The 27,348-nt window shown below is 46.3% G+C and overlaps 1 protein-coding gene across 3 annotated transcripts; it reads left to right on the top strand.

Annotated features, from left to right (window-relative positions):
- Window positions 1-3,207: 3,207 nt before the first annotated feature.
- On the top strand, window positions 3,208-23,301 carry MAF (MAF bZIP transcription factor). Of its 3 annotated transcripts, XM_072980596.2 has the most exons (3): window positions 3,210-5,437; window positions 5,516-5,906; window positions 23,240-23,301. In XM_072980596.2, exons 1-3 carry the CDS (start codon window positions 4,597-4,599, stop codon window positions 23,271-23,273), a joined length of 1,266 nt encoding a protein of 421 aa, XP_072836697.2. In that variant the 5' UTR covers window positions 3,210-4,596; the 3' UTR covers window positions 23,274-23,301. The 3 variants fall into 3 exon arrangements, with proteins under 3 accessions (XP_072836696.2, XP_072836695.2, XP_072836697.2); XM_072980595.2 differs by lacking the exon at window positions 23,240-23,301 and adding an exon at window positions 10,825-12,377 and having other exon boundaries at window positions 3,208-5,906; XM_072980594.2 differs by having other exon boundaries at window positions 3,209-5,906.
- Window positions 23,302-27,348: the final 4,047 nt, after the last annotated feature.

Here is a 27,348-nt window from a genome sequence, read left to right as displayed (position 1 = left end):
ATTTCCCCCCCCCCGACACTGTGTAACGCTGGGGTGGTTCACTGCTAATGCTACATACTCTGCTGAATACATCATCCGTTTCTTCAGGGGGGAAAAAACCACCATTTACTCACTCTTGCTCTCTCATTTGGGTGATCGCTACTATTGGAGGTTACCGGACTAGACCAGAGATCTAACCCGTGTTTTCTTCCAGAAACAAAGAGTTGTCAAAGCATAGCAGGAATATTCAAAGAGGGCCTGAAGAAACAGCCAATGTATAAACAAGATTCAAGCAAACAGAAGGGAGGGTGGGGAGGACAGAGGAAAGTTGACTTGTCCTAGCCGTAGCAAGACAAGAGGGCTCAATGCTTCTAATCGAAATGAAAGTGGGCATGAAGTGTTGCTAATAAAGAACTGTAAATGTTTAGACACCCATTGTGGGACACTAATGAATACAGGGGAGAAACGTTGCCAACGTGGGAATTGTGTGTAGCCGGGAAGAGGAAGGTAGCAGATCTTCCTGCAGAAGGTTATCTTTAAAACCGCTTTTCTCCCCTGATGTGCTACATAATAGACAGCAGTTGACAGTTCCGTCAACTCTAATAGTCAAATAAGGATAATCTAGCACAGCCAGTAATTTGACTTGATATTTTGGAGGCCAGTGGCCTGTCAAAATTGAAAGCACTTCTTTGCAGTGGCACTTATTAGCTCAGATCCTGTTTGACACACGTTGCTTGGGATGCTGTGTTTTATTCCTTCAAAGCTTTTTCGGGTGGGAAGGATAATTTTGGAAATGTAGCACATTAAAATGCATCTGTCCAAAGAGAGTGGGGGTTTTTTGTTTTGTTTTTTTGGGAGTAATTCAATGAAATTGCTAGAAGTGTCAATCCCAAGGAGCAATAACTTTTTGTGAGGAAGTAGAAAGATATGTCTGGGATCTGGAAAATCGGGAAAGCTAAATCACTAGATCAGGCCACAGCTATCATGCTGCTGTTGTTTTGTTGTTCTTCTGTTTTGTTGTTCTTCTTCTTCTTGGCACAAATGCAAGCTGTGCCTCCAAACTGGGGGTGGGGGAATCAAACCCCACCCAGACCTTCATATTAAGTTTCTGATAAACAGTTTTCATCAATTGCATCCAAGAGACAACTCTTTAGAAAGAAATCTGCAAACTCGGCAACCCCAGTAATCCACAGTAATCCACCCTCACACAGTCCTGCACAAATGCTCCATAACAAAATCTGTGACATGCCCAAACCATGTCTTTAATGAGCTGCGATAGTACAGACAACTCAACTGATATTATAAATCCTGTCCATAAGGACTGGGAAATGTCAGGGTGCTCTCTCTCTCTCTCTCTCTCTCTCTCACACACACACACACACACACACACAAAAACACACACACAAACTGCTGCTGTCTTTTATAATTTCTTTGCCAAACGAAGATTTGGTAATGACTGGAAATGATTATTTCCAAGCCATATGAGAAGCTTCTGCAAACAACTGCTTAGTATAAGACGAAGATTTTCAACAGGAAATCCTGAAAACAATCTTCAGCCAAGGTACTGAAGTACAATGTTCAAAAGGCTGGTTTAATATATGACTAAGTGTCAGGAGTCGGGTTTCTGAGAATTACTTTTCAGATAAACAACTTTATAGCACTGCACTTAATCTCACTTACTAGGGACATCTCATTTATCACTGAATTACAAGTAACTTTAATTCTATTGACGTTGCCATAAAGTCAGTAGAAAATCAAGTCTGGCAGTTTTAAAGATTTTTGTCTTATCATAAGGCTGTGTGTGCACAACACGATCCCAGAACAGATACACTCACAAAGACAACCCCTGCTCCTTCCTTGGTTGAGGCTGCCTCCTAAAGCAGAGGATTATAAGGACCGGAATTTTAAAATGCACATTATTATTTTTAAAAGGATGGCTTGCAAACCCAGCATCCTTGCCTCTAAACAGTTAAAACAGTCTCAATATCTTTTTCTCTCTTTTAAAAAAAAAACCCCAAAAAAACATTTTTATAGTATGGATGTGAGTGGGTGTGTTTTCCCCCACTTCCAATTTGAAAAAAAAGAAGAAAAGAAATTGGAAGCTGTTCAACATGAAACTGACCTGTACCGAAAGGTGGCGCTGTCGAGGTTTAAACCGAAGTTGAGCGTTTGACTTCTTTCTTTTTTCCAGTGTTGCATTTTTTTTTATAAGCAGTATCTCCCCTCCCTGTCCCATCATCTCCTCTCCAAAAACAGCGAGCTGAGCGGGCATGAATCGGGGGTCTTCCCCTCCCCATACACTTTAAATCAAATAAATACATTCCTGGCTCCAAAACCGAACACAGGCTTTCACTCCTCTCCTGCAGCCTCTTTTAAAACTCGGTTTAATTTTCCCAAAGCTCATCATTTAAAACAAACAACTGCGAAAATGTTGTAGATTTTTTCCCCTCCCTGCCAAAAAAACTCCGAAAATATTGTGGATTTTTTCCCCCAGGCCAAAAACACCGAAAATAATGCAGCTGTTTTTCCAGACCAAACTTTTCCCCCAAAAAAACAACAACAAAAAGCAAATCAAGATTAAGGCAAGAGAGGATGGAGAGAGAGAAACTGTAGAGATCAATACGCGACTTAAAAAAAAAAACTTTCTTGACCTCTGGAGGATGCATTGATTGGAAGTGGGCGGAGAAACACCCGGCTTCGGGCGAAAAAAAAAATTATAATAACTCGGGACACGGAGGCGCGGCTCGCTGGTCTAGGGAGAAAAATCGGATGATTCCCTTGACACGGGAGCAAAGGCCAGGAGAGGGACCGAGATCTGATTTTCCTGGACGAAGGAGGCAGGCGCTCCGAATTAACTCTCCGTCATCCGACAGACCTCCAGAGTTGCTGGTGCAAATTCTGCGGAACCCCCCCCTCCCCGTTTCTAGGAAGAAAACAGGGGCGGCGCGATGAATTAGAATCCTTTTCTTTTAAAATGCCCTCTTTAGGATCCCCGTGGGATCCAGTGGATCTCCAAGGGCTCTCTAGCCATCTTCTGTGTCTAGCTAGCCTCGAGATCGCCTCTCGTCCTTGGAGCTTCTGTGCCATCATCTTTTCCCGCACACCCGGGGGGGGGGGAGAGAGAGAGCGCTCAGACCCGGATCGGGCACGTGGAAGCCAACATGAAAAGCCACATTTTTTTGGGGGGGGGGGAAGGGGACGATGCAAGACCAAAAAAAAAAAAGTTAACTCCCCATCGCGGCCGCGCCACCGGGCAGAGCATCCCCAGCGCGCATCCCAGACGCGGCAGCCCCTCTCGGCCAGGAAGGGGTTAAAAAGTTCCCCTCCCAGCTGACAGTCAGCTGATGGGCTCCTCCTGATTGACAGCTCCGGAAAAAGTTTCCTTGTCTCTAGACTGTTATGCTAATGAGGCCCGGGCCCGGCGGCCGCCCATTGGCCAGGGCGCGGAGTCAATATCCCATTTGAAAAGGCGACGTCACGAGCCCTATAAAACGCAGCCTTGCTTTTAAACTCTTCTCCTCCCGGTTGAGCGCTTTAAAACATTTTTTGCATCTGGTCGCTGGAGGTTGGGAGTTGAAGTTTCTCTCTTCCCCCCCCCCCTTTCAAAGTGATATTATTTTGGGTCATCGCCTTGACCTCCGCGTTCCTCGGCGCTCGTGTTTTCTCCTTTTTTTGTTTTTCCTCCAAATCCTTTGATTGGGCTCTCTCTCTTTTTTTTTGCCTCCTTTGGTTTTCTGTTTGGGTTTTTTTTTTTTTTGGCTTTTTTTAAAAAAACTTTTTTTTCAGTTTCTCTCTCTCTCTGCTTTTTTTTAATCATTATTATTACGGCGCGCGCCCTCCCTCCCTCGCCCGTGCCCGATGGCGAACTGCTCTCCTCCTCCGCTTGGGCGCCGGGCATGAAAAGGAAAAAAGAGCCGAGAGAAGACCCCCCGAGGTGTTAAACACAACCAAAAAAAGGAGGCCGAGAGAGAGAGAGAAAAAAAGAGACCAGAGCAAAAGGGGAGGGGGGGAGAAAGAAAGAAACAAACCAAACCAAACCAACAGACCAAAAAGCCTTAACAACGATTGCCAACGAGAGAACTCCGCCAACCTTGTCTCTGCAAAGCTGCACAAGGGGAAGAAAGAGAGAGAGAGAGAGAGAGAGAGAGAGCGGGGGGAGAAAGGGGGAGGGGAGAGAGAGAGTGAGAAGCAGAGGAGAAACCAAGCCAGTCCCTGATGCAAAAGGCGACCCAATAGTGCACGAGAGAGCGAGAGAGAGAGAGAGAGCGAGAGAGCAGGAGCTGCTTGCGGTGCGCCGGTTGCACTCTTTGCAAAAGGATCCTACTGTATCCGAGAGAGAGAGAGAGAGAGACGCTGCAGATCGGAGCTTGCAGAGAGAGAGAGAGGAAGGAGAGCGAGCGAGCGGCTCAGCAGCTCTCGCCAACCATCAAGCTGGCTCATCCGCTGGCAAGCCAGAGCAGCCCCCTGGCGCCGGGAGTGCACCCGTTCTGGCGGACGGTCGGCGGCCTCGGCAGTGGCGCGGGTGGCGGCGGCGGCGGTGGCGGGACCAGCGGCACTACCACCACCAGCACCAGCCCGGGCAGCCCGAGCCCCAACGGCGGCGGCGGCGGCAAGAGGATGGCATCGGACCTGGCCCTGAGCAGCGCCGACCTGCCCACCAGTCCGCTGGCCATGGAATATGTTAATGACTTCGATCTGATGAAGTTCGAGGTGAAAAAGGAGCCGGTGGAGACGGACCGCATCATCAGCCAGTGCGGCCGCCTGATCGCCGGGGGATCGCTCTCGTCCACCCCGATGAGCACGCCCTGCAGCTCCGTGCCCCCGTCGCCCAGCTTCTCGGCCCCGAGCCCGGGCTCCGGGGGCAGCGACCAGAAGACCCACCTGGAAGACTATTACTGGATGACCGGCTACCCGCAGCAGCTCAACCCGGAGGCGCTCGGCTTCAGCCCCGAGGACGCCGTGGAGGCGCTCATCAACAGCACCCACCACCACCACCACCATCATCACCCGCAGCAGCAGCAGCACCAGCAGCAGCATCATCAGCTCCAGAGTGCGGCCGCCGCCGCCGCTGCTGCTGCCGCCGCGGCCGCCGCCGCCGCCGCCGGCTTCGAGGGTTATGCGAGGGGGCAGCAGCTGGCCGCGGCGGCCGGAGCCTCGGGCGGCGGCGGAGGTGGAGGGGGCGGCGGCGGCGGCCCGGGGGGCTCCATGCCTCCCGACGAGATGGGCTCGGCGGCCGCCGTGGTCTCGGCCGTGATCGCGGCGGCGGCGGCTCAGCAGCAGCAGCAGAACGGCGGCGCCCCCCACTATCATCATCATCACCACCACGGCGCGGCCGGGCACCACCACCACCACCACCACCCGCAGCAGCATCCCCAGCCGCCGGGCAGCGTGCAATCCTCGTCCAGCAGCAGCAGTAGCAGCAGCAGCAGTAGCAGCAGTAGTGTCGGAGGAGGCGGCGGTGGAGGCGGCGGCGGAGGCAGCAGCAGCAGCAGCAGCAGCCACGGGTCGGCGGGCGGCGGCGGTGGTGTCGGAGGAGGCGGCGGCCTCCACCACCCGCACCACGGCTTGCACTTCGACGACCGCTTCTCCGACGAGCAGCTGGTGACCATGTCGGTGAGGGAGCTCAACCGGCAGCTGCGAGGGGTCAGCAAGGAAGAGGTGATCCGGCTCAAGCAGAAGCGGCGGACCCTGAAAAACCGAGGCTATGCCCAGTCGTGCCGCTTCAAGCGGGTCCAGCAGCGGCACGTCCTGGAGTCGGAGAAGAACCAGCTGCTCCAGCAAGTGGAGCAACTCAAGCAAGAGATCTCCAGGCTGGTCCGGGAGAGGGACGCCTACAAGCAGAAATACGAGAAGCTGGTCAGCAGCGGCTTCCGAGAAAACGGCGGCTCCGGCAGCAGCGACGACCCGTCTTCGCCCGAGTTTTTCATGTGAGTTGCCGTCTTCTCCGCCACCGGCTTCTTCTCTCCTTCCCCCCCTCAAAAAAAAAAACCCTCTCCGCCTCCCTCGCGCTCCACCTCTCAGCTCCCCGGGACGAACCTCTGGCCACTCGGTGTTGTTTGTCATTCCTTTTTTTCCCTTCCTTTTTTTATAATAATAAAAAAGAGAGCGAAACACGCTGGCGCTTTCACACGCGCAGGCCGACACGTGTGCGCCTCCCCCCCTCCCCAAGTTGGCCAGGAGGCTGGAGCAGAAGGGAGGGAGGGGGGGGAGACAGCTTGGATGACCCCACACCAACCCAAGCTGGCCAGAATCCTGCGTTCCTTTTTAATTTTTTCTTATTAATATTATTGGTTTTCCTTTGGGCTGTTGTTGTTGGTTTTTCTTTTTTTTACCAAACACAAAGAACTTCCACTATTAGGCTTTTTTATTATTATTATTATTATTATTTTTGTGATGGACCGGCTCTGTGGTAGCCCAAACTATCACAACTCTTCCCCCCAAAAATCCCATCTTTTGCTTCCCGGGGAGCTTAAGGGCTGTGTCTGTGCATGTCTGTGTATATTTTTATTTTTCAAACCCAACTTCCGACCAGCTCAATTCTTCAACCGAAACTTGCCGAGCCTCTGAACCCTGCCATCCACATTGTTGTATCATCATCATCATTATTACTTTTTAAGTTTTTAAAGTGTTCCCTCCTGATCTTTTTTTTACGTTTGGTGTGTCCTGAAAAAGCAGTTACAACTTTTGGGGGCCATCCTGAGTTCTTCGTATGAGTTTTGAACTAGACTGTATATAAACACACACATACACACACAAAAACAAAAAAAAGATTTGGGAGGGAGAGCCAAACAGGATGAAAGTTTTAAGACTTCTTCAGCTTGCTGAAATTCCATCTGTCCTTCGGCTAAACCTACAGAATCTATTTAGATCAACAATCAGAAAGAAGCCTGCATCAACTTCCCATGTGTTCCTGATAGACCTTTTTTTGGCCTAACCTGCCAGATAATGAAAGTTTGCATCTGCCATATAGAACCCCATCCTCATCTCATCCATTATTATGCTTAGCATCAGTTTAACTCTATAACTCTTTGTGGGGGTGGAAAAAAAACTATGGGAGAAAGAAAAAAGACATTATATTGATAGAAACCCTGCATGCTGGACATGTATGGTAAATATTTTTTTTCTTTTGCTTGGATATGGACTTCTGAAACTATAACGGCATGACATTGTTTTAGTTTTATTGCCTCATTGCTTTTTTTGTGTGAACTGAAAGCAAAAAAGGGGGGGCAACTTTTCTGGTCTTCCTCCTCCCTATTCAGCTTTGTCTCTCCTCTGGAAACTGCATTGAGTTGCTCAAAAACTTCAAAATCCTTTTCAGTGCATCGAAACACCCCATACTTTCAATGCAAAGGCCAGAATGGACTGTGATTCTCTGAATATGGCCAAACCAAACAAAAAAAAAAAGTGGAAAGAAGTTTTAAAACTTGTGCTTGGAAAAAAAAACACCTTCCAATTGATGGGATTTTAAACATTATGTTGTTGCTTAAAGCAGTTGAAACTTTATTTTGGAATGTTTCACCCCATTTTCTGTTCTGTTTTTGTTATCCCTTTCGCATTTGGTCATTGTCCAATGTGCAATGTTATGGGTTCCTGGTATATAATTTAAATCTAGCTTTTATGGTCTGTTAGCTCAGTTCAAATGTATGCTACAGATAAAGGAATGTTATAAATGGATTCAAAAGAGTTAGGTCTGCTTAGACATAGATTTTCTCTTTCTCTCTTTTTTTTATGATGCACTAAATCGTTCACTGTTGTGATGTTAAAAGGGGGTAGAATTTACAATGGGACTGTTTTTGTTTTTGTTTTTAAGTAGCAGCATGTGTTTGCAACTGAAATATAAGTTGGGCATGTGTAGATTCTGATATGCCACTGACTGTATTTGGAAAACCAAAGTATTAAAGGGGAAACCCCCCGGGTTTATATTAATAGGGGTATTTTATGTTCAAAATGTATGGTTGGGGGCTTTGTGCTGGGGAGGGGAGATGGAAATTAAAATATTTGGGACTGAATTGCACTAAGATATAACCTGACGCATAAAATATAAACCATTGCAGATTTGTCTAGGATGCTAATACTGGTCATTCAGTTACAAAGATGGCATTACTGCTCAGTTTTTTAAATGATGCAGATTTTTTTTTTTACAGTTGTGGTACAGAACTGGATTTTCTGTAACTTCACAAATTCACACAAGTTTTGAAGGCATTAATCAGCAGGGCTTTTTATTATTATTTTCAGGGTCTGAAAATAAGCCTGTCTTTTAAAACAAATGGAGAGTAAATCTTGCCACAATAAATCTAAAAGAATCTTGTCAGTTACTTTTTCTCTTTTTTTGCCCTTGACACATTTTGCTGTGCAAAATTGATCTATTTCTTGAGTTACCAACTAACAATGTGTGATGTTCCTTCTGTACTTTTCTCTCATTTTTAAACTCTATGGTTATATCAAAAAGAAAGAATAATCTACTATAATAAATGGCATTTTTTTGATTCTGTACTGAGTTTCATTAGTTTGTAGCTTTGAAGAAGTCACACCATCTACTTGCCAACAGTACTGGGAATATGGAATTATTCTGCCCACCCCAGGGTTCCGTATATAGTTAAGGCAGGGCAGGTACATAGGGTTGTACAGCTTGGATCTAGGCAAAATATTACCATACACTATTTCACTTTTGTATGGGCAGATGAAAAGCCAAAAATTCTCAGGTGTCTGGTATACTTTTCCAGCTCTGAACTTGTTTTTGAAGGCCTTAGAAGTGATACATCACCTGTCATGGATTGTTAAATAGTTAGACTCCGATAGGAACCTCACTTTTAAAAGTTAATAAAATGGTGTGATTTCCCCGATTCCCCACCCTGCCCATAAATTGACAGGTTTATGCTGTGATGAAATGAAAAAGGATAACTATGCGCCATCCTGCAATTGAGGGAGTGACCAGCACATGCTGGTGTGTAGTAAGAGATGATATGGTGGCATCAGGATTTCACTCCCCCCATTGCATATTCATTTATTGACCTTGCAGGTGCTTTTTTAAAAAGTGGCTGTGGTCTAAAGAAGCACAAAACCCTTTCTGTGAGCCCAGGAATGTGGGAAGGCAAGGATGAAGGATGTTTCCCTTGAACTTCAGCGGCCCTGGCACATGGCAAGCAAGCTGCATTTGAAACAGGAAGAGGCTTCTTTTTAAAAAACTGCTTGCACAAGTCATGACAGGAGAGGCTAGCTATTTTTTAAAAAAGAAAGAAAACCCTAATTCCATCAGGCTAGCATAAACTCTGAGCCCCTTAAACCTTAGCTTGTGAGTTAGCTAGTCGAACTTAGCTTGCCTTTGATTCAACTTCATTTCTTTGATTTTCTTGGGGAATGGTGAGAGCGGGGTGGAAAGGAAGTCAATTCGCATCATTTTGGTATAATATAGTTTGCTACCCAGAACTTCTCCAGTAAATTTTCCCTTTTTTGGGGGGGGGGGGAGGATAAGCACATGAAACCAAGCCGGTGGCAGTGGGTTCCTTGGCAAAAGACAAGGGGATCTGAAGACAAAACCTGAACAGTCTGATTTTGGAGTACAAGAAGTTGGGGGCACTTTCTCTCTTCCCCTCCCACCCCATCACTGAAACTACACCATAGAAAAATGATCACAGCAGTGATCTTCCCATAAACTGCAACAGCAGGATCTTGTATGAGAATGAACTCACTGAGTGGGGGAGGAAGACTCTTGGAAGCTTCTTCCCCTATCCAGGATCAAGGGGGTTCCTAGGAGATCTGAGATTCCGTCCCCTATTAGCGGCCAAAAGACACTTTGGAATGAGATGCACTAACTTCCAGGCAGCAACTGGCTACCTGTCTTTATAGCCTGTGGCTTGAGGAGGCTAGGGTGGGCGTGGGGGTGGGCGCGTGCCGGGTAGATGGGGTTGGTCGAAGAGGCTGGAGAAACCAGAGACGGTGCCCGTAATTGAATTTGCAGGCAAGCTGTGGCCTGTGAAATGTATAAGATGCCGCTCCGAGAACTACTCTGAGCTTAGAGGCCAAAGGTCATCAGGCACGTTTTTTAAAAAACAAGTTGTAGCAGAAGGGCAAAGTTGAGCGGGAGGTTGCTTCTGTTTCTTGCTGGGGCGTCCTGTCTCTGTCAGCAGACAGATGTGTCATGTGTACACATCTGTACAGAAGGAAAACCTCACCCGGCCCACAGTCAAGCATGCTTTAAAGCCCAGGAAGCAGGAGCAACCCATATTGTCCATCCTCCAGGCCTATGGTGGCTGATGTGTGTAGGTCTCCTTTTTCGCTTTCTGCTGGAATTTTTTTGGGGGGGGTGGCTGACACTCATCTCCCCCCCCCCACAACTCCTGAAAGTCACCCGTCCTCTATCATTTGACCTTCTGATCACCCAGGCGGGCCCCTATAGGCTTCATCACTACAGGTCTCTCTAGGCAGGTTAATGGATAATCGGTGAGTAAACTGCCTCCAATTGGCCATCAGAAAATTATCTGCTTCTATAAAGATAGTGAAGGTTTTTAAATGTGGCAGCCTCTCCCCAAAAGTCACACAGCCTTTCATTCTCGGCCTGTTTTTGTTGCCATCCCTTTTCCCCCCCATTCTGGACACTTACAAACTGGGGAAATAATCTCTCCCCACCCACCCGCCCACACACATCTCCATAAAACTCAAGATCTCTGTTAGGATTCATTATGTATAAAACGGTCATGACTGCAGAAATAATTCCCCCCCCTCCCTTTCTTCCAGAGGTACAGTCATAGCAGGAATGGGAGGGGAGAAAAAAATCAGGGCTGCGCACCGAAAATAATTCTCCTCCCCTCCTTTTTTTGTTGTTTATTTTTTTCAAAAAAACTCCAGATGCTTATGAATATGGAAATTGCCTCCCATCCCTGTTTTGATTTTCTAACCTTGGGCCAAAAGGGAAAGGAAAAGTGGAACAATCTGGAGATATGCTGTGAAGAATAAGCTAGAGCACAGGACAAAGTCTTCAAGGAAGGGGAAGATCCCCTTCCCTGCACAAGGACGGAGAGGCAGAACTCGGTCTGCACTATTCAATTTTCCTCTCTCCATGGACTTTTGATGGCATTGTGTGTAGGGGGGATGGCACTTACTGTTATTTCTTCAAAAGAGCCTTCAAGAAGCCGACAAGAGGGTGTCACCCCAAACATTCAAGACTAGGCTAGAGGGCTCATATATACATCCACCCCCAACCCCACTCCCTTTATGTGCATTGCTTTGACGGGATCCCCACGGCTCAGAATAAAGTTCAGCTGGCATTCCTGGAGTCAGAAGTCACTTGGGATAGTGCCAGATTTACATACTGTGAAGAGTGATGTAGGGAAGTGAGTCCGGTTAAGAGACTTGGGTTCAAATCTCCCTTCCATTCTGGTCACTCACTTTCAACATCTCCCATACTTTGCACACTCGTAAGGTGGCCCTAAGTTAGAAGCAAACTGAGGGCAAAACACAACAGAAGCAAATTTCAATTTAGGGCTGAGGGTGATGTGAGGCCCATAAAGTCTTTAGAAAGGATGCAAAATGCAAAGTTAAAATTAGGTAAGCATATATATTGGGCTTCAACGTGTTTTAACAGAGCCCCCGAGTTAGGCTGTCCATTCAGCTCCCCTTTGGAGGTTCATGAGAGCATAGTGGTTCCTCCTGAATCTTCTGACCAGCCCAGAGATCTATGTTCTCAAGAGACCTTTGCCTAAATTGTAGGTCTGAAGGGGTCAGTGTCGTGTGAAGCCCGATCTTACGCTCGAAGGAATTAAAGCTAAATTGGAAGCAGGCGGGGGGGGGGGCAGCTCTGCTTACCGCCTTTGGTTTCAGTGCTTCCCCCCCCCCACCCCGCCTTCCTGCTTGGTTTTTCTGATGCTTTCCCTACATTTCCGCGCTCCCTTATGGAACCTAGGGAGCTGTGCGTGCTTCTTGTGTGTAAAGCACGCCAAGAGGACCAGGTGATGATCCTGCCGGGCTTCATCCTCTGCGCGGGACTTACTTACGAGTAAGCGAGTACAGGATGTCGAGCTGCAGTGGGTTGTCTTCCTCCCTCCCCCACACCAGCACTTTCTGTTTCTGCATGAATCGAGAGTAAATGACATTGATACCTACTGGGAATCAATTCGGCAGGCTTACTCGGAAGGGCGCTCAGCTGTGTTGAGCGGGGCTTACTTCCGTGTAAGTCTACGTAAAACCCCAGTCCTAGAATATAACTATTTTTTTTCAGTTTCTTTCTCTCCCCCCCCTTTTTAAAAAAAATCATAACTTTTCTATCACGGGCTCCCACCCTGGATGTTTTCCTTGTACTATAACTTTTATTTTTATTCCAACTGTCCATTTTTCCACAAAGACCTTTGCGTTTCAAGAGAGAGGCTAAAAGATATAAAAAATAAATTAAAAAAAGAAACAAATTACGTAGCTGTTGTTATTTCTCCTCTTCACTTGACGATTTGCCTCTTGGTGGTCGCAGGAGCCCCCCCTTGTTTCTCCTTTCCCCCCTTTTCACCCCCTTCTTGATCACCCCTCGTCGTCCCTTTCCGCTGCCTTCGCCCCTTCCCCGCACTTCCCGAACCCTGCTCCAGTTCAACCGCGCAGAAAAGATCCAGCACCGGGCCTCTTTCTCCAGGTTGCGCGCTCCCTTCCGCTCCACTCCGCAGTCCCCATTTCAATGATCCGCTCCAGCTGCCCCCGACCCGCCGCGCTCTCCGCCCGGGTGGCAGCGGGCAAATGATGCGCGTCGATGCGAATTATTTGCTCATTGCGCACCGAGATCACCCCGCGCGGGGGTACCATCAACGCCTGCAGCCCCCCCCCCGGCGCCCAGGAAAAGCTCCATGTTTCTTATCCAGCCTCACAGAACGCCGACGGGAACTCTAGGTTTCAAAGTCTGAACTAGAAACAGGCGCGCATCTGTGCGCGTTCCCGCGCGCAAAGCCAAGTCACTCCTTCCAGCTGCAGATCCATGAAGCCTCTGCGGGGAGGAAGAGTGTCTTCCGGCGTAATTTTTTTCAGCTTCTGCAGTCAGGGTTGAATTGCTCGGTGTTTTTCCGGGAGGAGAAGCTTTCTGTCCGTTCTCCCGAACCTTTTTTTTCTGTTTTGCAGCGATGAGTGTAGCGGTTAAGATCCAGCTTTTAGATGCCACCCAGCCAAGGAACCCACAGGGTGATCTTAGGCCAGCCGGCCTGTGACCTACCTCATACGGTTGTTGTGAGAATTGAGGCAGGGAGGTGACGAGGCAGGTACTACGCCTTAAGCTTATTGCGAGAAGGGCAGACCAAAACGGGGGGGGGGGGGGCAAACTCCTAGCTTTTTGCAAAGAAGTTCGGAATCCATCACTAGACGCGCTTTCCCGGCTGAGAAAGACGCAGGAGCGCACCGGCGCGCACCAGGTGGTGGGAGCTGTGGGGACGGTCCCGATTCGAAGAGCGCGCCTTCCGAGACCAGGCCTACTCATTCAGCTGGGACTTCAGTCTCAGAGGGGACCAGGCGTCGAGGGGGCGGCGTCGGCCGGCCTCCGGCAGGGGATCGCTTCCACGAAAATTAGGAATTAATTAACAATAATTAAAGTAACAGGCCGAAGCTGATTTCGGGGAGCCGTTCCCCTTTGGCCATGGCAGCCCCCAGCCAGCATTTTCAGCGGCCGCCGTGGAGGGGGAATAAATCTATATTGCTTTGCTTTTAAAAAGTAACTTTCTCCCTGCTGTGGGGTGAGTAGTTCAACAACAAAAGGGACAGGCTAGCCACCAGCGGTGTATGCTGAACCCCGGACCACAAATGAGCTCAGGATTTAATTTTCTCAAAGGCAAACCCCTTTAGGATTGGGCTGCGCCCTTTCCTCCTGTAGTTCTGTTTATTCCGCTTGCTTCGCCTTCCGGGGAGCGGAGGCTTAATTTCTCTCCCGCGCCGCCCATTCGGACTCCACGCCGGGCCCGGGAGTTGGGTTCAAGGTCATCTTGAGCCCCTCTCCTGTCTTGATCCCTCCGCTGGGAAAGTGGTGCTGAAGGAAACAGAAAAGAGCACCGAGGGAAATTCGGTTTCGGATCCGAATGCGCTGACAGGCAAGCGGGAATGAACTAGGATCCATCCATGGGGACCCTTGCTGACTTGATCCATAGCAGAGAGAGGGGGGGGGAAGCCGGAGAGATAAATATTTCTCTGTTGTCCTCAGATACTTTAACAACAAAACTGCCTCTAACGCGGTTATTGGGGAGCTAAGCGTGCATAGGATCGCGGCATGGAGCTCAAGTTTTCCCTGCACCCCCTGGCTAGCTAGCCTTTGGAGGCAGAGCTACAGATTGCTTCTCTCGTCCGCTCTTTTAGGAAACACATCTCTTTTTGGGAGGAAGAATCTCGCTCTCTCTCTCGCTCTCTCTCTCTCTCTCTCTCACACACACACACACACACACAGAGAGAGAGAGAGAGAGAGAGAGAGAGAGAGAGAGAGAGAGATCCTATCTCCCCAGTAGATTCTTGTTTCGGAGTTTCTGCTCCAGGCACGGGTAGCAAACCAACACACACACCCCGCCCGAGGTCGGTTTTCGGTCCACGTGGGCCAGGTGCGGTTCTTTCCAGGGGTCTCTGAGGGTAGAGTCGGGTGCAACGACGCCCTCATTCCAGGTGGACCGGTGGGGAGAAGCACGGGGAGCCCCAGGAAAAATGTTCCGGGCCACAGTTGCGCCGGGATTCGCTTCGATCTGCCTGTTTCCATGGCAGAAACTGAGTTCAGTTTTAGGATTCGTGGCAAATCCTTCAGCTCGGCGCCTGGAGAAAGTCTCTGAGACCCCAAGGGATTGTCCTCCCTCGTCTCTGAGTTTAGGATTCTGTGGACCACCTTTAAGTGTCCTCTAGGATTCCGACCCGGTGCTTCCTCGAAACGTCCCAACCCTCTGTCCACTCTTGTCCTGGGCGTAAGTGCAAGGGAAGGCGGCAAGATTGATCAAAACTTGACTAAACATGGTTGGGATCGGGCTGCGCGGAAAACTGAGCCGCAGGTGTAGGATCAGGCGGAGGGCACACCCAGGCCGAAGGAAGATGGCAGTTCTAGTGTGGATGCGAACAGCGCCCGATCCTGTGCCTTTTGCGTTCAGTTGGTCGCGCGCAGCCCGATCCTGTTCACGTTGAGTCAAGGCAGAATGTTGTAACTGGGTGTACATGGACAGGTATCTCTACACACACACGTATATATATATATATCATAACCTCCCCGACGCACGCAGACAGGATGAGAAAGGTTAGTGATTTCGTCTCGCACGCTATGGTCAGCAATAGTATTTAAAAAGGGAGGAAGACGTACTTCCCATGGGGATGAGGCACCTTTACCCAAATACGATTTTTTTAAATAAAGATAATTTTCAGTTGGATCTCATCAATTTGAGGCTGCAATACCGCGCGCACTTGGTTGATAATAAACTCTGCTGTAGCTCAGCGGGGCTTACAAAGTAGAAAGAAGTACAGAAGCCTTATTTGCTTTTAGGATTCAAGTAAGGTGATTCGGCCTTCAAAACAGAAAGATGCCTTCCTTTCTTCCTTCCCTTCGCACAATGTATCATGTATGTCCCCTCTAGTCGCCACTCGGAAAACACGTGCATGAATAAGAAACGCACAGGCAGGCGCGAACCGATCCTGTACCAAGGGATCCTTCAGAACCAGGGCGCCTTTTCTCGCTTGAAAAGCCAGGATGGCTCCCGCACCGCGTTCAGACGATGCTTTTGGGACCCCCATGGTGTCCACATGGTTCCCCTTCAGATCTTTCACGGGATCTGTTCTTCAATAGATTGCTTCCAGGAAATTTGATCTTTTTTTAAAAAAAAGTTGGGGGGTTGACACCAGGGCTATAAAGCCGGGTGGCTTTTTGTTTTCCTCATTTTCATTGCAGTTTGCCTGCGCCCTCGACTTCAAGCGATATTAAGCACACGCAAGAGAAAAAAATCGGATTAATCCTTGGGTGTCCGAAGGACCTCGCTTTGTGGGAAATTCCGCCTCCGAATAGGAACGGAGCAAAGCAATTCCTTGAAATGCGGTTTAAAAAAAAAATAAGCGGACAGGCAGGCGCAAACCGATCCTGAGCAAAGGATGCTTCAGAACAAGGGCGCGTTCTCTGGCTCCTGTTCCCTTGCCCTGAATCTTTAAGACGCGCAAGAGGAGACCCGGGAAGGCCTCGATCCTGCAGGATTCTTGCTATGGGCACGATCTTTCTTCTCACACTCTGGGGTTAGGCTAACTTTGAGGAGAAATAAGGTTCCCAAAGAACTCCCTTCCTCCCCCCCCCCCCCCACACACACCGCTGCAGAATAATTCAGCCTGTTTGAGCTCATGGCGCTTCTCTATTTTGTTTTGATCCCGCAACCCACTCAGGTCCCGATCCGTGTCCCCGCTCCGCCTCCGTTCCCACGGAAGCGCACACAGGATGGGCCCCCGGGAAAGGGAAAGCAACTCCCCTCCCCGCGCGCGCAGCCTTGGAGGAGAGCGTGCGCCTTGGACACTCCGACAGGCGCAGCGCCAAACGCGGATCAGCTGCTCTTCCCCCCCACACACACGTTTCGTCCTCCTCTAGAGAAAGAGATAAGAGTTCAGTGGGGATCGGGGCACCTCTAGCTATCAAAAAGGAGAGACGGACCCTTTCCTGAGTTGCGAGGGCGGAACAGGATCGCGCCCCGTGCCTCTTGACTAAATTGCCGGAGGAGTGCAGGGGGAGCATCCGGCGCTCAGGATCTCTTCGCCGGACGGCCAAGCCCCACCGCCCGGTGGCTTAGATGGAAGAAAGCCAGGTTCTTCCACTGAAAGATGCGGATCGCGCCCGATCCTCAGTTGCTCGCCACGTTAGCCAACGATGGCCCAAATACAACCCACTTGCTAATCCTGGGAGCTGGCCACGACCCGGGAAAACTAAGCTAAGGCGAGGAGAGGGGGGGGGGGAATCCACATTCAGACGTTGCGCACCTGCTTGAGAAGGGCTCTTGTTAAACTCAATGGGCGGGTGGGGATCATGTTTAGGTAAATACACGTGGGATGAGGAGGTAGCGGGGAGGCAACCGAGCCGGAAGTAACTCGTTCCCATAACCCTAAACGAAGGAATTCCTTAAGGCGCGGAGAAATTATCGCCGGCTGGAGAGAGTACTTTGGGGGGTAAGAGCTTCCCAAGGAAACCAAGCAGAAGAACCGGGTATCTGAAGGGCTAATGCCCCCTTTCCTGATCTGGTCCTCCCCCTGCATCAACATAAAGGCATTGCCAGCCTACACCGCAGGGTTGTTTTGGCGCCACATCAAAGCCCCCAGTGCCCAGCTTTCTTCGGTAGGCTAATATAGCCTGGCTCGCTTATTTTAATCTGCACATTTAAAAAATAAACGCTCGCCCTTTCAGCGTGTCCCCCAAAGCCTTGGGGTAAAGCGAGCAGCCGTAAGAAAGCCCTAAAAGTATGGGCGTCGCTTGAACCTTGGAGGCCAGCGAGGCGCTCTGCGTTTGGAGGTCTTTGCTCGTTCCTTCTGGAGACGGAGTTACTAGTAACGAGTTTCTTTTCGTACGGCTTGATGAGGCGCAGCTCGGAGATCTGGCGATGGGCCACTGAAGAAGGAAAGTCAAAATGGCCCTCTAAGATGCTGGGACTTGCTGGATCTTTCTAGCTGCTGGCAGAGCCTCGCTCCCTACCTGGGCGGATTAGATTCAGGTGATGTCTTTTGGCCACCTGCGGTGTAGAAGCAATCAGGGAGACGGGAAGCGAAGACGGCGTGCCTGATGGCGGAGGATCGTGGCGGCGCTTGCAGGCTTCACATATTTCCTCCTTAACCACGAACCGCCTTGGTTATCTTTCACTAGTAGCCGAGAGAAGAAGGCAGCTTATCTTTCCAGTCACTTCAAGCAAAAGCCGTTTTATCTCTAGCCTGTCTTTTAGGAACTGCAGCCAACGCCTACAGGTGTGTGCGCGCGCATGGGGAAATAAAGGGGTTTTGTGCCTTCATTTCCTTTATCTCTTTGTTGAATTAGTTCCACTTTACTTACTTATTTGGCAGTAGGTTTTTCCTTCAATGAACACCGTAGCTGTAATCAGCTAATCTGGAGTGTTTTCATATTAATGTGAATAATGGTTTTTAATCCTATTTCAATAATAAGGACAGTGATAATAATTTTATAATGTTTGTAATCCCATTGTATTTTAATCTTCTAGGGATTGGGGGGGGTTGGTGGTAGTTTTGTAAGCCACCTTGAGTCCCAGTTTTGGGAGCAAAGCAGCATATAAATGCAAGAAGTAAATAAATGCAAGGTTCATAGGTGTCCACATCCAGACAAGTCCTCCCAACACTGCTTTGTGGTAGGTCACATTGAAAGTGTGTTGTGGAGCCCAGGCACTGGGTCACTTCAGTAGGGAGGTGGAGAACCGGGTTCTAGGTTCACTTGTGAACACAACGCTGTGCTAGTTGTTCAGTGAAGGCCAACGGGTCTGCCACTGATATCCAGGGACTTAAAAGTGACCCAGCCATTGATTTCAGTTCTTCCCTCCCTCCTTCTAGTCCAAGAACATCTGAAGACCCAAGGTTCTTGGACTACAAAATCCCAGAAGCCTTCACCGCTAGCTGTGCTGGCCAGGGCTTCTGGGTTTTGTAGTCCAAGAACATTTGGGGGACCCAAGATTGGGATGTTCTTGGACTACAACTCCCAGGAGCCTTCATCACTAGTTGCACAGGCCAGGGCTTCTGGGAGTTGTAGTCCAAGAACTAGTGGGAGGGCGCTCTCTGCTCCTTCATCCATCCATCCCTTCAGGAAACTCTTTACTGAGCAAGGGCTAGATCAGTGGTTCTTAACCTTTGTTACTCGGATGTTTTTGAACTGCAACTCCCAGAAACCCCAGCCTGCACAGCTGGTGGTGAAGGCTTCTGGGAGTTGCAGTCCAAGAACCTTGGGTGCTACATACTAAGGAACAACTATGGTTTTGAGGCCCTGATCCGTGAATGTCTCTACTGTGAAGCCAGTGTTGACAGATAAATTACCAAGTTAAGAAGTCCATCGGTCTGAGCCTGGAAAATTATATTCCATCAGTAATTCATTTCAGTTACTCAATGTTTGAAAAGTAACCCATTGTCATTACTTATGATGATTTTTTTTTAAAAAAACCCTATTCATTGCTGTTGTGGCACTGTTTTATTTTGGAACAGGAGTGATAAATGTCATTTAAAAATGTGTTTTTAAAGTAGTTTTTGAAAGTAACTGGAAAAGTTGCTCACTACCCTAAAAAGGAACTTTGATCTTGTTAAGTTAGCTTTGAAATATAACATTGTGATACTCTTGTTACAAAAAAAGTAGCTAGACACAGGAGACTGTTTTGTAACACAAAAGGTTATTATTGTTTGGGTTTTTTTTATTTCAAGCTCTGATCTGACCCAACATGTCAGTAATTTTAGAAGAGGTAGTTGTGTTAGTTTGTGCTAGCACATCAGGCAAAAAGAAAGCAAAAACAACAAGAAGAAGAAGAAAATAAAGAAGACAAAAACATTGTGACACCTTAAAGACTAACTGCTATATTTAATGTGAGATTTCGTGGGTCAAGTCCACTTCTTCAGACTTATTCATGTCAGTAGTTATGGCTAGAACTGGGGTGGGGGAGACTCTTTTTAAATTGCATCTCCCAGAGTCCCCCGGGAGGCATGGATGATTCTGGGAATTGTAGTCCGAAAGTTAACTTCTCAAAGCTGTGATTCAGAACTTGAAAAACTACTTTCTAAAAATAATAAATTCTTTTTATTTATAACACTGTTTGAAAATCTGGTTATTATCACATCCGGGAGAGGCAAATTTAGGCTGGGGGGATTTATTTTGGTTTTCCCCCTTTGGGTATTAAAATCTCTCAGTATGTAGAGGAAATATGCCTGAAACCTGTTTGGAGTACTAGAAATCAATGGATTCTTCCCCCACCCATAAATCTACTCCAACTTTCTTTGTTTCATAGTATAATTTAGGGCAGAAGAGGAATTATTTCATAATTGCTGTTACAGAAGAAAAGTAGTCTATCCAGAGAGATACTGGGAGATAAAGATTTACATGTTGTCGCCCTACTAGCGATACAAATTCTGCTTTGATATGTTAGTTTTTAAGCTTTTTGAATAGCAGCATCTTTTAACCTTATGGAGAAGAGATGCATTTAGAAAGTAATCTGAATGAGATGTGTGCAGGATGGTGGCAGAGACAGAGAGGCAAATAAAATGCTGCTTTTATCTTTCTAGATCTCTGTGCAGATTGGTATTCTTAGGCTTCCATCCTTCCTTCAGATCGCTTCCTGTTTCTTCTTTTCCTAGTTAGAGAGAGAATATTTAATGGGTATCTCTGCACACTCTAAGTGCATAGAAGCCAGCTCTAGAGCTAGGGTAGATTAGCAGGAATGTGAAGCCTGGCCTTCTAAATCCTAATCACACACCAACCACAATTCCATACTGGGTCCAGTAGGTGGGATATTTTTTTAGAAAAAGAGTGTGTTGGAATGCAGAGTGAGAAGGGACCTTTGTTTTTTTGGGGGGGAGATTCAGGGTGGATCACAGTTATTTGCATATTTCTGCAAACAGATTTGTTCAGTTTGAGCTGTCATTTTGCAGTTAATTTTTCCAAAACAATGCAAAATTCTATATGTAACTATTCACTGCAATTTCTCCCATGCCCTGTATCACTTTTGAGATGCTTTATTTTTTATTCATTTCATTAATTGATTAAAGGGAAAGCAGTGATGCTCAAAAAAAGAGTTAAAACACATAAGAAGTGAAATGTTAAAAACGGCAAATGCCGCTAAATGCAGCTCCCTTCTGGACTAGTTCCTTTTGAAGTTTCACTCAGAGCCGTTCTACAGTTTTACAGCAGATTTAACAGTTTGCAAGGGGAGTAAAGGGAGTGAATGGGTTGTACATTTAACAGAGGAAAGTCGGTAAAGTGATTTTTATTTAGTTAGAAAAAATGGGAGACCGAATACGTTAAATCCTCTGTCAGACTAGAATGCAATTTTTCAACATTTTTTTTTTCTTGGAAAATCCTTTTATAATATGGAAAAAGGGAAGAAATATGTTAAATGATAACTCTTAAACTGATGCTGCCAAATTAAAAAGAGGGAGACGAAAAGAATGATAGCAGCCATATTAAATGAATAAAATCTATACTGCTTTTGCTGGCTAAGAATTAATGCAGCATTTCTTAGTTCTTGTTCACCTGTTAATATCCAATCATCCAATCATTTTAATTCAGTATTTGGACTCCGCAGCTCAACTAGGTGCACGGCTGGCTTTCGATCATCTTTGATTTGATTGAACTGGTTGCGGTGCAAGACTGGGGAGATCCTCTTTATAAAAGCGAACACTCAGAAAAGGATGCTGACCGCAACATTTCTTTGGATGCTGTTCGGATGGTGATGGGGGAGAATTGAACACCTCTGCCTTCCAAATGAATGCATTCCTAATAGGATGGATTTGCCCGTTGGCATGAAAGCAGAGGTCACCTGGAGGAAAATGACATCTAGGGTCTCCAGAAGTCATCTGCTTTAAGGGATCCTGGGCAGAAAGCCAAATATCGAATTAAGGAAACAACCTCCAAAATTTTTGCTGTTGTTTGTTTAAAAACAACCCAGGAGTTAGGCAAAGAATGCATTTGGGCATCATAATCACTCACCCATCTTCAGATTATCTTCCTATGGTCTAATAAGTTTCACATGTTAAATCAGAACACATTTTAATACTCTAGTAAGTGCAGATGTTTAAAGATGTAATAAAGCCCTAATAATGTTGTATTAAAAAAAAAACCTGCAATGGACAGGTTTCTTTGTGTGCTGTATAGGAATTTCTCAGTTAAATCTATCTTTTGTTCTGTTTCTTGTAATCCTTTTCTGTTTAAATCCTTATTTCTCATCCTGCTCTTAATATGCTACGGAAATGAATTTGTTTGCACATGTGAGGGCTAATTGCATTTTTGCTGCTCTCTCTTCATCCATCATTGTGTTCATGAGGAAACCTTAAATATATTATGGTTTCAGCTGCAGTTCATCACTGGTACATTGCAGAGCAGTGCCTTTGATTTTAATGGGATTACTCTTGAGTAAAAGTGGTTATACACAGCACTCATAATGAGTACATATCAGGTTATCCTTTGTCTGATGTTGACACACGGATGCCTTGTAAATTATGCCAGCCTCCAACCCTAGGAACATTCAGCTGTGAATAAGTCTTCTTGATCTCCCTTCAGCTCAGAGAAGCATTGAGTTCCTCTTTAGGTGGTGTGCTTATTTATCTTAAAATTTTGAATTTTAAGTAATGTTTTCAGTTTGAGCTTTTACAGCAGGAGAAATTCAAGAAGAATCAGAGCCTCCATTTTTGTATTCCACTCCTACCTTTTTGTATTCCCCCCCCCAATCTTTTTGTATTCCACTCCTACCTTTTTGTATTCCTCTTCTATCTTTTTGTATTCCTCTCCTATCTCTTTGTATTCCACTCATACCTAGAACATCGGAAACACTTCTCAACTGACAATTTTTTCTATGCACACTAAAAAAAGCATTTTATGATAAGAAAATTAATTCAAATAAATTATGACAAATGTATAAAGTGTTTAAGCTCCCACCATAGTAAAAAAAAGTGTTTTAGCTTTATTTTGCAGCTTGGGTCTTTTTTTCCTTTTTCCTTTCTTTCTTTTGGTTCCTCTTTGTATCTCATTGTTTTTAATATCTTATGTTTGAAAATGGTTCCATATAGTTTTGCAATCTGAGTTGAGATCCTATGGTAGGCTATAAATGTTGAAAGAAATAAACAGACAACAAATAAGTAAATGAGGATGCAGTGGGGTTAAGACCCTTTTAATTCGGCAGGATGCAACTTTTCATGTGCATGGTTAAGAAGCAGAAGATGGCAATACATTTTAAACCATGCTTAATTTCACTGCCAGTATACTACTATGTAAGGAAATGGTTCGGATTATTTGTGAAGATTCCTAAATCTGTGGGCTAAATCTGATTTTGAGTCACAGTTACATCAGATCCGTTGAATGAATGGGACTCAAGTCAGCATTTACATGTGGTTTCAATAGATCTGCTTTGGTCAGGACCAACAATGAGATTTATCTATAAAAGTGCCATGGAAAATATACTTACGGTACAAAATATTGACTACTAGAGGGGGTTATCTTTGAGTAAGTGTGGATATGATTGTGATGACACTCATCTGTTTTATACAAGACTGGTATAGCTACACTTCTTTTTAAAAAATACTCTAATTATACCTTTTTTGTTGTCATTTTGCTATGTTTTCACTGAAATAGGTATCCAAGAGAATCTTCTACATCAGTGATGTGAGAATCCCTGTTACCTGGAGCCTGACAAGGTACAACTTGATTTTCTTTTCCATTCTTAGGAGCTTTATTTATTTATTATTATTAATTTAAAAAAAAACCTATCAGCTTGCATTATGATTTGCTCCAAAGCTTTAAGAAGGTGCAAAATTTTGTATCATAGGGACAATATCTGTTGTTTATTTTCTCTTTGGCTGTGGCATAGAGGCCTTCTGCAGAGTGGCTAGCCTGTGTGATCTTTCACGAATGTTGCCACTATGCAGTTTGTGTGTGTGTGTGTGTGTTATGGAAATTTCATTCCATGAACAAAGGGTTTATAAGGCACAGGAATACTTCAAAGGATCTCAAGTCCTGGGAAATACCCTGTGTTACCCAGGAGACATCTATATCTGTTTGTGAAAAGTGTACCTTATCTGCTCCAGAACAATCAGGAGTAATCTCATTTAAATAAACATTATGCTATTTTCTTTTCTGGTTTTTTATCTGTTTGGGTTCTCAAAGGAAAAAAAAAAGACTGTTCCAATGCAATGTTAGCAGATGTTAAGGAAAGCTATGAGCTGATCTCAGTTTTTTATTTACACCTTCTCCCCTCAACCATCCAGTCCTCTGATGGAGAAGAACATCTACCCTTCACTAGCCTTGAGAAGAAGAACATCTGCTTTTCTCTTTCCTTTCCTCTGAGTGGGCAGCTGTGGTCCTCCAGATCAGTGGTACCCAACCGTGGGCCTCCAGATGTTCTTGGCCTACAACTCCCATAAGCCTTCATCACCACTTCTGCTGGCCAGGATTTCTGGGAGTTGAAGTCCAAGAACATCTGGAGGCCCAAGGTTGGGGACCACTGCTCCAGATGGTTTCAGACTAAAACTTCCAGCAACCCTTACCATTGACTAAGTTGGCTAGGGCTGAGGGGAGTTGAATTCCAGCAACATTGGAGGACCACCATTGCCCACCTCTGTGGACTTCGGATACAAAACTTTAGCGATGCTCCTCTCTGCTAGCTGGTAGGCACCATCCGCTCGCCTGACTTTGAGAGTCCAAATTATGGAATATTTTAACTCTTCATATACTGTATATCCGAGATAATAAATACCATTGCTATTTATCACAATTAATTCCACTGGAACTTGCTCGAGGACAGTTTCAAGTTTGCCATCTAGAATTCGGGAGAGGGCAGGTAAGCGGAGAAGCATGGAAAAATAAAGGGAAGGTATTAAAAAAAAGAAAAAGCAGCAGGCATGTAGTTACTCCAATTATACACACTGAAAATTGGTTATAGGCTTACTCTCTTCCGCTGGCCCATGATCTCCCATGCCTTTCCCAACCGACCATCTTCAGGCAGCGTTCGCTGTGTTTGCTAGGGCTGAGAGGCAACAATGGAAAAAGCTGTGTCTGTAGCATTTATGTGGGCTGCAAGGCACAGAATCATGCTGGGCATAGGGTGGGCAGTAATATCAAGAAGAAATACTGGGAACTGCCATTTCGACGTATTGTGCTTTGCCTTGGGTTGGTGGGGTGTGGGAGAGCTTTGCTGCTACTTCTGTTTAATTATAATGCTCAGTGCAGTTTTCTGTACATGTGTGGGTGTCCTTCGTTTTCAGTATTCTTGAAAAAGTGCATCGTATTTTATTTAATGTTTCGGGATTCAGGGAAAAGGGTGTTTGTGTGTGTGTTTAATTAGCCCTGTCAAGATAAAGAATAAGGTGGTTTCCTCAGGTGACAGATGCAGGGGGACTTTTAGATTTGAGCCAGGATTTGCAGGATCAGAGTCCCAGGACTTTCTCATTAGCAACAATTATGACTTTTTAAAACCACTTCTCCCAAGCTCCTCTTTCCCCCCCTGAAATCCTCACAGTAGCTGGGAGAGAAATGGATTTTCTCAGAAATGATGTATCGGACAAGCTATCCCTCTTGTCATGCTAAGTGTTTGAGAGTGTTTGGCAATTTAGAGCCATTAACCTTACAAAAGATTTGCTCCTCCTGTATTTCTATGGACCCACCTAACTGCCTGCATTTGGAGAGGGGGGTGAGACTCTCCTGGAGGGTGGCTGTGGGGAACTGTTCTGATGAGCACTCCTGCTTCTAACGGTATCATAATCTCTAAACTAGTCTGCTTCCTTCTGAAATGGTGGAGGACTACCCTATTCCATCAGGAATGTTGAAGAACAATTCAACTGTCATTTCCCAATGCATTCTTAACTGAAGGATGCACCAACTTTAGAGGGCTTAGATTTATACATGGACCTCTTCTGCTGACAGAACCCTCTTTTGTCAGCTGATCTCAGAGGCCCGCTGACCGTTTCATCCTCCAGCAGAACTACTCTGGTGGAGAATGTCTCTTGGCAGAATGGCTAAAGAAGCTGTGGGCAGAGATGGCATGAAGGAGGAACTGAGTTACGGCTGATCTGTTCCATACTTTCTCCAGTCCATGGGAACAGCCCAACACAGGCACACTATTAGATTGGGATGAAGGTGTCCATAAGTGATTCAATATCCTATATCTTTCAGCTGGGATTTGTTGCACTGCTTCAGCTGGCCTATGGTCAGCTGGGTTAGATCCTGGTCCTCTTGGCTGTTTAGGATTTACACCTCCAGTTGGTTTATGTACAAGGAATTGAAGGCAGGTGGCATCATTTCATTCTTCCCATTGGGCAGCAAATTACCTCGAGCTGGCTGTAGGGTTTTTTTTTGTTGGTTTGTAACTATGCCTTGGCATTGCTTACTGGAATGGATGAGCAGGAGACTGTACGATCTAGCGTGTTGGAGACACTCAAGAAGAGAGAAACAAAGGTTATCCTTTCTCCTTCCCACCTCTGGTTTCTATCCTCTCTGGTTTTAATTGTACTTGACCATTAAAAACACCATTAAGGCTTGTAGCATCAATTCTTACCATGCTCTTGGTACTTGTGGTGGTGGGGATACTTTAAAAAAAATCAAATAAGTCTTTTCATTGACTGGTATCCCCATGGATGATTTTAGCTGTGGGCATGTCAGGTGTTGACAAATCCTAACCACCTGGAAAGAAGGTCAGACTGAGACAGCCTGATTGGCCGAAAGCCACCTAGTGAGTTTATGGGCTCAGAGGGGACTTGAGAATGCAGGTCGCCCAAGTCCTAGCTCAGCACCACAATGGGTACCACTAGGGTAGATCTTAGGTTTGAAGGATGATCTGTGATGGGGTTAGATCCATTAAAGTTGCAGGTGTAGCCACCACTTTAATGTCAATTCCTCTGTAACACAATTACTCTGGAGTTAAAAAAAAGCGATAGACTCCGCTAGGTGAAGGGAAAATGTTCAGATCTATAGCTGATGCTTTGATTTAATGCTTTAATTTACTTCTTGTCCTGATATTAGATGATCTGGTCCTTAGAGGGGAGTTGAGAGACCATGGGCCTGTCCAGACTGGCAGTTTTGTGTGTGTGTGTGTGGATGGGGCTACAAAGGGTCTGTTGAGGTCTGATGGGAAGGTGTGATATGCCATTTGGCATGCTCCTCCTGTCCAAACAGCAAATGACCCCTTGTAGCCTGATCAGCAGTCAATTAAGCACTTCCCCTTTTTGTCTGTGGAGGGTCAGGGGAAATGAATTCCCCCCCTATTGTTCTTCTCTCCCTCTGTCAGTGCCATTCTGTTTTCTCCCTTTTCCTCCCTCCCTGTTTTCCTTCCCTCATTCTCCTTCCACTTTCTCATACTCTCCCTCAGAATCTGCAGCTGCCGGAGTCTGCTATCTTCCATCTAAACAATAAGCATACCAAAAAGAATGCATGCCCTGCCACTGGGCTAGAAAGGCGTGTGACAGCCTTCCAAGGGGAAATATGACTCAATTGAAGTAGAAATGCATGCAGACCCAATCCTCCTCCTCCTCCAATCCAAAGCATGCCATCAGGATCCATATATCATATCTGTATGCCTATATGGCCATCATCTATGTTTTAGTGTCAGTGTCCCCTGTTCTAAACGCTGTCCTTTGTAAAACCAAACCTCTTGTGACAAAAAGGAGAACTGAACCATTTTACTTCCTTTCAAACCATGGGCTTAGCAAATGCTGACCGGTTGGTGTGTTGCAAAAAAAAAAAAAAAAAAG

Source organism: Pogona vitticeps, chromosome 10 (genome assembly GCF_051106095.1).
Source record: "Pogona vitticeps strain Pit_001003342236 chromosome 10, PviZW2.1, whole genome shotgun sequence".
Taxonomy (NCBI): Eukaryota; Metazoa; Chordata; class Lepidosauria; order Squamata; family Agamidae; genus Pogona; species Pogona vitticeps.
Note: the sequence above shows the minus strand (reverse complement) of the source record. Positions and strands in the feature narration are given on the sequence as shown.

What these genes read in the sequence shown, in the direction of transcription:
- MAF (XM_072980594.2), top strand. Translation starts at nt 4,597, where the DNA reads ATGGCATCGGACCTGGCCCTGAGCAGCGCCGACCTGCCCACCAGTCCG. An exon ending in TCTTCGCCCGAGTTTTTCAT is followed by an intron (nt 5,907 to 23,239) that starts GTGAGTTGCCGT and finishes TCACTGAAATAG; the next exon opens with GTATCCAAGAGAATCTTCTA.